This window comes from Accipiter gentilis, chromosome 18 (assembly GCF_929443795.1).
Source record: "Accipiter gentilis chromosome 18, bAccGen1.1, whole genome shotgun sequence".
Classification (NCBI taxonomy): domain Eukaryota; kingdom Metazoa; phylum Chordata; class Aves; order Accipitriformes; family Accipitridae; genus Astur; species Astur gentilis.
In genome coordinates, this window is record NC_064897.1 from 3,756,035 (window position 1) to 3,764,589 (window position 8,555).

At 45.4% G+C, this 8,555-nt stretch overlaps 1 protein-coding gene across 1 annotated transcript; it reads right to left on the reverse strand.

Moving 5' to 3' along the window:
- Window positions 1-206: 206 nt before the first annotated feature.
- On the reverse strand, window positions 207-8,171 carry PKDREJ (polycystin family receptor for egg jelly). Its single transcript, XM_049822118.1, has 2 exons — window positions 2,663-8,171; window positions 207-2,494 (listed from the first exon to the last, which is right to left on the reverse strand). The coding sequence occupies exons 1-2, from the start codon at window positions 8,169-8,171 to the stop codon at window positions 207-209; spliced, it is 7,797 nt and encodes a 2,598-aa protein (XP_049678075.1).
- Between the last annotated feature and the right edge of the window lie 384 nt (window positions 8,172-8,555).

An 8,555-nucleotide genomic window follows, 5' to 3' on the forward strand; every position in this document is an offset into this window, starting at 1 on the left:
TACCTGCCAGCCGGGGTCAACCCACCATACCATGCCAGCCAAGTACCACTGAAATTGAGGCAAAATAGTATGGAGGAAATCTGAACACAATCACTAGTAGGTGGTTGAACGTTTTAAGAGTCTTTAAATAATTTATTTATGAGCACTTATTTGAAATGCAGGTATTACAGAGTAAAGGTGATCTTGAATACAATATCTTTCCCTGCTTATATGACAAGATAAACCATTTTTTTTCCATTTATTTTTCTATTCTTGAGCCCTAAATGTTGCTGATGTCTTCTGTCAGGCTGCCCATAGAGTACACTGTGAAAAAGATCAGGCTCGCTGGTTTTGGATGTTTTACAGATCAGAAGATAAAATATACTTTTGAGCCTTTGCAATACAAAAGTAACCGCTTGTGCTTCATCAGATGGCTCTTCATATACAGGTTGTTTCATATCTGCATAGGCAGACATAATAACAGCTTGGAAGAGATTGATCAAGACACAGATCATCACCAGCATGAAAGAGGCTAGGAAAAGACCACCCAGCAACCTATTGGATGAAAATGCGGTATCTCTGAAAGCTGAGACACAGTAAGAGAATATGGTCTGAGCTGAGTGGATCATGTTATTGTAATTCCATTCATGTTGCCCAAACACAAGGTAGCCAAAAGCCATAAATACAAAGAAGTACACCACCACTAAGAGGGCCATTGAGGAGATTCCAGGAAGGGCTGCCAAGATCGATCTTTGTGCCAGGCGTACATCATAAAAGAATTGAGAATATTTTAGAGTTTTCAAAACTACAAGAAATGCTAAAAAGCCCATAGTAATCCTTAAAGTCTTATCTAAATGAGAAACTGCATGAAAATGAATGAAATCATTTGGATGAAGTAAGTAAAACTTCACTATATCTGCTCCCACCTTAAACTTTATGACCTTTAAAAAAACAAAAAGGAGGAATGCTGATTTTAAGCCAAAGTTGATTATATTGGAAATGTTTTTAATATAATCTTTTTTTTCTTGGCTTATGATGTAAAGCTCATCTGCAATGTAAATGAACAGAAAGGCAAGAGTAACTACAAACACAAGCATTTGAGCTTTAGTTTGCTGATGAAAAATGGGGAGTGCAAAAGAGTGTACTGACAAACTTGGTTTTATGATCCCAAAATGAGACATTTCAAATATGACTGAGATGGTGCAAAAGAGAGCTGCATCTGAGTTGAATGTAGTTAGTTCAATGATCACAGCCCATGTCTTTTCATCAAGCCAGTTGCTCTGTTGTAGAGCATCCAGCCTTGTCGTTGAATTAGGTCTTCCTTCTTCAGGGAAAAAGTAAAACGTGTATCCTGCTGGTCCATAGGTATGCAAATCTCCATATGAATAATACGTCCACAGAGTCTTGTTTTGTTCATAAGTGAACCCACCATAATTGCTGGCATCCTTGGAAACGGACTGGTTGGCAACCTTTGTCCAAGCGCCAGCGTAGTCACCTTTCTCTGGGATGTCGCTGCCATATTTGTGAAGACAGTGGCTTTTACTGATCACAAAGTTATTTACATAGCTGTGAGGATGGAAGCATTTTTTCTCAGTACCTTTAGCCCGCACTTGCCTCATTCTAGGCAAACCAATGATTTTGGACCAGCTCTCGGGAAGAAAGGTTGGCTGAATGTCATTGTGGATCAAAGGCAAGAATAAGTCTTTCACCCACACGTAGATATGTTCTAGCTTATCTACAGTGGAGAGTCGTGGAGAGAATTGGTTATGGATGAATCGGTTGTAATGGAAACTGTTGGCATTCTCAGTGGAATAGGCAAAATTCAATAGCAGCGTTAAAAAGACAAGGTGACTGATGAAACCTTTTGTGAAAATAAATGCCTTGGCTTTAATTTTTGCCCTTTTCAGCATGTTTGCAATTTCATCAGCTTCTAAAGGCTTGTACTGCTTGGTGCCTCTGACTTTAGCGAGTTTCAAGTGCAACTCTCTCATCTCATCAGCACTCATCGTTTCTTTAGCCAGCTTAATCTCAGAATACTTTTTTTGAGTTAACCATGTGATGTTTTCACAGTACTTTGGACGAATTGTACTCATAGCTGAGAAAAAGCTGATTTTTAGAATTGAAAGGAGAAACACATTCTCAATAAAGGAGGTTGCAGATGCTAAAAGCCACTCTAGTGAGGTCTGATAGCCATAAGACAAACCGTATAACACAATGAAAAATGATGATAGCCCAGTGACAGCTATAACTAGTGCCCATGAGAGATAGACACACCACCACCAAAAAACTACGTTTGGTCTCTTGTGAAAGGACATGGAGGCAATGCTTGGTTTCGTTTCTTTCTGAAAGTTGCCCCCTTCTTCTGCGTGAGTGTTACCAAAATTGAAATCTGATGGTTGTCTTCTCGGGCAAGCCTTGGCCATTGGAGGGGAATTCGCGGTTATCATCTGCTGCTCTGTTCCAATTACATTTGCGTCTCTTTCAGAAACTGTGCAATTACTCCAGTTTTGGGGAGCTCCCTTGCTTCTTGTCTTTCTGGAACATGGCGGGCTCTGTGATTTGCTGGGACCACAAAGGTTCTCTGAGGGACTAAAATTCCTTGATTGTGCTGAAGTTTCTGAAAGGTACAATTTTTGCAAAGGTTCCTTCCAGTTCTTAAGATTTCCAGACGGGAGGGGTGAACTTAGCTTTGGGTCCGTCTGAGCCACACCACGAGGAGAAGGTTCCTTCGGGGAGTACTTAAATAAGGCAATTATAATCATTTCCACTGGTATGGTAATCAAAGCACATTCAATTCCTACTGTTATTGATCTCAAATACCTCAAGTGTATTGGAGATTCTTCTTTCTTGCCAGCATTAAAGAACATAATGTTAACAAGCAAGTTTAATAATAATATTGCTAAACATGAAGACAACCTTTGGAGCCTGCTGAAAGTGCCAGTTAGAACGTGAGCAAAAACTGAGAACCACAGATGGCCCTCTGTCAGGCTGTTGGCAAGTTTAATCAAAAAATAGTCAATTCTGGGCAGAGGTGTCTTGGGGTTTGTGACAGCAAATGTCCTTTCTAGTAAGTGATCGCCCTTGTCAAGAGAAAGCCATTTCCTGCACATAAAGAACCAGGTCTTCCTGGTGGACATATTCTCAACTTTGGCTCTGCTTAAGAACCAGCTTGGCGATGGGCCCTTGTTATTGTGCCAGACCCTGAAAGAACAAATGTCTCCCAAGTCTTTCTTAGTAGTTAACAGAAAGCAATCAGTGCTTCCTTGTTGGAAAGATGGAAAATGTGGGTGCTGTAAACAATGGACATCACTCGTGCCATTCTGGCCGATGAGCTGAAGAAAGACATCTGCTTTGGTTCCAGCTCCCCAGCGACTGCCTGTGTATAAAGTGACCAAAAAGCTCACTTTATCAAAGGGGTCGTTGTCTGGCAGAACTATAATCTTGTCTTTGCTGTACCTCTCAGCCCTGTCTTTCCTTATGGCCCAGAGGGACAAAAGAAAGTAGACGGCAAAAATAAAGAGCACTGTTAAGAAGGTCACTGGGTTTTTAGGTATGTCTGCTATCAGGGTTTTTCCTAGATCTACTGTGTTGGGGGTAACTATTACTTTGGCTGCCAGGAACCTGATGTTGAACGTGGATGCATTTGACGCAGCATGGACTGACAGGCTTCTACGACTCCGCTTCATATTGCAGACACAATGTACCCTCTGCCAGTTGGTCATGGAGCCAAGCCTGCATGTGTCTTCTCTCCACAGACTTTGAACTCCATCCAGAAATAAGCACTGATCACTAAAAATGTGTATGCTTACTAGTCTCTGGGTTTGATACCTTACAACATAGGGTGTCAGCAAGACAATGGAGATGTTATGAGTGTCTGTACTGCTTCCTTGAGCTGTGGCTGTCAGCAATGACTCTGGGAGGCAGATAATATAGGGAGCCTTAATGTTACAGTCAGCGCTAGCTGTCTCATTTTTGCTTGCAACTGTTGGCGTATTGTGAAAAGCATCAAATGAGGCTATGGGATGAGCATGAGTGACATTGGCACCTGTAAACACTAGCAACTTGAAAGTAACTTTTAGTTTTGTCAGGATCTGGATGTATATGCTCTTTGTATTTCTGCTGACTTCAAAACTAAATCCTCCAGTTGTGTAAGCTTGTGTTTTGTCGGGTCCCATTGCTAACTGAAAAGTTGAAGATTCCTTATCTTTCCTAGCAATGGTAATTTCTGCTCCTTCAGGCACGATCCCTAGTAGATCCCCATTAGCCTTGGTCTCTGCCATTTTAAACCCCAAGACCGTTGTTGCGATTTCTGATGTGTAACCTAACCAAGGGAAGGGGTTCTCATCGAACTCAAAAAGGGCAGTGGAAATCACAGCATCACGGGGCAATCCTGAATAATTTCCCTTTTTCAGTGATGGATAAAAGCAATTCCTGCAGGCGTTTCTGTTAGAGAAAGCGTTTGCAATGTTCCAGGTTTCATCTTTCTTCAGAGTGATATTCCAGTGTTTTGTTTCCATTAGAGTTTCTGTTTCTCCAGGGACTTTGCCCTGGAAAACTATCTCTGTTAAATTTTCCATAATGGAGAAGACTTTTTTAACTCCTCTTACATTGACATTCCTGCGATGCAGAAGAGCGGCTCTCAGAATGTTTGACAAGCATCTTAGTATTCCACTGGTCTGAATTTCTGCTTGCTCAGACCAATGGCTCTCATTCCTCTGTATCTTCAGCACTCCAGTTACTTCTGTCAGTTTCTTAATGGCAAGGTCTTGTGACCTAACGTTCAGTTCATTGGCTTCCTCTGTGACTTGAGAAAGAGAAGCAACTACCTGGTTGATTTCCATTGTGCTCTCAACTGAAATATTCAGGGCTGCTTTAATCAGGCTTTCCCGAAACTGAGCCTTAGGGAGCTGGAGAGTTGGCGGGGCTTTAATATAGTTTAAGACAGAGGCTGCCAGATAAGCCAAATAACCCGCGCTAAAATAATCTCCAGTCTGGAGATAAGACATCATCGGTGCACTCAAACCGCTCACTGAGGCCAGCAGTTCATGAAACACAACAGCTAGTGGTCGACTGTTAACTGGGTTCCACACACGGACATATAAACTCACTTGGGTAAATGCCCCAAGGGAATCACAGACTTGAACGTAAAGTGTCAAGGTGTACTTTTGAGAGGGCACTCCAATTGGGAGAAAAGATGGAGGAGTTTTAGGCTGATAGCCAAAGTACAGAATTGTGCCAAATGTATTTTCCTCCACAGAAGTTATTTTGGTAGTTTTGGGTACATTGGAAGCTATTATCACTTTATATGTCAGAGGTAAATTGCTGTCAGAAAATCCACTGCATTGAACAACAAATTTTGTCAGAAAGGCTGTACCCCGGTGTGGGCTGATGGTACACTTACCAGCCCTAGGAGGAGAATTTATCTTAAATGTGTGTCTGTAGATTGAAGACCTACCATCCCAGGTAGTTACTTTTAACAGAAGTATGTAGGATCGATGTGCGGTCTTTGTAAAAGTCAGAGCATGTATAGACAGGTATGACCCAGACCTCCCCGTTGAGGTTCTGGAAGACCAGTCAAAGTTAATTTCTGTGGAGTTTTCTGAAAAAAGGGACCAGTAGTAGACTGGCTGGCTGTTTGTTCTACAGTTTAGGCATTTTCCAGACAAGGTAAATCTCTCTGTTGGAATTAGAGTGCTACCACAGTTTTCAAGGCATGCTACATCCAGAAGGAGTGGTGAGCCAGGCTGCACATCTACAGTTTGGTCGGCGTAACTCCTCCTTCTATCCTTTTGAATTGCTAGACGAAAGTAGTATACAGCGTTTCCTGGGAGAGATTCTGGTGGCATTGCTTGAACTGGACCTGAGAACGTTAACCATTTCAAATCCCTCTGGGCTGGATGGCATCTCTTTCCTGGGCTGACTTTCATGTTTTTATAGTCTGATACCTCTTTAGTGCAGTACCAAGTAAATGTGATTCCCTTTAGTCCCTCCTGTGAATCAGGATCATAGGAAGCAGAGCCATCAAGGGTCCAATTATCAGAAAAACCCACTGTGCGGAATGTGCCTCCTGCAATATTTGCCACTAGGTCGGTGCTCTCAATCTGAACATAAACTTTGTCTGAGCCCCTGAGGACTGTTGTCGTCCTAATTGGGGTTATCTCAACAGTGAAATAAAACAGATACAACCCATAATCTAAAGTAAAACTGGGAACAGTTAAGTGTATCATTTCTATGCCGTACATCAAAGAAGAGTTTATCGGTCTTGTCCAGTCTGGAATAGTTGTTGTGTCCCGAACAGGGTAGATTCGCCACAAGGGGTAGATAGATATACCAATGTTGCAGTCTACTAGTAATCTGACAAAGAGGTAAAAAGATGTCCCCCTTTTCTGGCGCAGGACAGAGGTATGAAGAACAGGTTTCTGAATCTGCACAGTGTCTATGTAACAGGCTTCTTTCTGGCAAAACACTGGTGCTTCTATGGTTTTTGCAGCATAGTTGTTGACTCTGACTCTTAAAAGAGCCGGTGTTAGTGTACTTCTGGTACAGTTCACTTTTGCCACAAACCCTGTGTATTTCTCTGGATCAAACGGTAAAGCAGAGCGACGGACAAAACGTGTGGCATTTCTTACATGATCGTTGTATGTGTACGTGCTGTTCTGGAGAAGGTGGTCTTTTTGTGTTCCAAAAAGCTGCAGATGGAAGGTCCACTCACATTGTAGCATCGGATGTTGAGCAGGGATAAACCACAGTAAATAAGCAAAGCCCTGCAGAAAAGAAGGATGGCCACTGCTGAAAACGTGGACTTCAAGGTCTCTTTCTGCCAGAGACCTAAACAAAGCTCTCTTCTGATTCATATAAAGGTACATATTGAACCTGTACCACTGGAAGTCCACAAATTCTATGGAGAGTAAGTAGGAGAGCTCCTTGTGTTGGTAGAACACAGTGCGTGTGTTAGGGCCATCTCTGAAAATAGGGCTGTTGTTTTCTTTGGTTGTGTAAAACATTCTGTGGTTGTACCTGAAAATGTAAGTGCTACTGTTGGTCTTCCCTGGGTGAAGATTGACATGGGTGGGAGTTTCTCTGCCTGCAATTAGGCTGAGGGTACCATTGAGTAGATGTAGTTCACCTGTCAATTCCTCGAACCTCTTTCCATCAACATGAAAGTAAATGCTGGCCACCACCATCTCACCCAGGCTCTGAGGTGTGGAAATGGCACAGAAGTTGCTCTGCAGAGTAAAGGAACTGTAGGAATGGAGCCAACCTCCTATAGCCTGCATGTCTACCAGTCTGTAAGCCAGTGTCCTCGGGGTAAGGGGCTGAAGCCTCCAGGAGAGGCTGAGGGGCTGTTGAGGAAAACTAAGGAGCTTGGAGCTGACGCTGAGGACATGCAGCAAGTCAGGCTTTACCTTGAGAGAGAGGCTGAGGCTTATCTGAGGCATCTGCTCGATGCTGACCGAAGCAACATGGAGGCCGTGTTGCCTGTAGCGCACAGTCACGCGGTAGCTGTAGTAGGTAGCACAGGTCTGTTGCAGCTCGGCTGTTGGGTAGATAGCAAGCGGCGGCATGTCTTGATGCTGACTGCTGGGAAGGAGAAGGGTAGAGGGGCTGCCTCCCTGGCTGCTGAAGCGGTACTGCCAGCTGGCACTCTTGAAGCGCGCGCACCAGCCCAGCTCTACAGGCTGCCGTGCATCGATCAGGTGTGTCTGCGGCCAAAGCACGAACAGGCGCATGTCCTGCCCAGACACCTCGATGCTCACGTTGTGGTGAAAGCACTCGGGTGCAGTGCATGAAGGAGACAAGCATTGCACTGTAAGGAGGCTGGAGGCCGTGGGTGGAGGAGCGCTTCCTGGTGGGAGACCTGTCTGCAGCGTGACCTGGCCTGACCAGCGCGAGGTGTTCTTCACCCAGGCCGAGTTCAGGTACCAAAAGCAGTGAGGTGGGGGTGGTGGCCACCCGTCTTTCCCCTCTGCCTCTGGTCTTGCTCCTGGGGCAGGCTGGTAACGCAGGTTCATGGTGCTGTTCCACAGGCATGAGACCCAACGCTCGTTGTCCTGCTGTTGAGAGACTTGTCCATGAGGGCCCCAGCAGGTGACCAGCAGGGGTGGTGGCTGGAGACGGGGAGAGGAGACCCCCGCGCCTCTGGGGCAGCAGCAGAGCAGCTGGAGGAGGAGAAGGAAGCGAAGCGCTGTCATGGCCATAGCAGCTGAAGGAGCAGAGGGAGCACAGCCATTGTAGGGCGACCTGACGGAGGCTGACAGCTGGGGACTCCCAACTGCTGGAGAAGGGCTCCGAGGAGACCAGAGCCTGCTCGCTGTCCTCCTCGCCGGCACAGCTGGTAAGAAAGGTATTGAACTTCAGAAACAGCGGATCGAGCGTGGATGCGCCCGCTGCCACAAGAAACGAGTGTTTCGGGGTCAACAATCTACACGAAACCGTCGGCAGCACCGCCGTAACCCGGTAGCCTCGGGAACGCGGAACCCTCGGTAACCCGGAGGTTCGGAAGGGAGCCCCTGGCAACGGACCGACACGCGCCCAGCCCTCCCTGCCGGCCCGCCCGCCGCTGGCCCGGCCCCGGC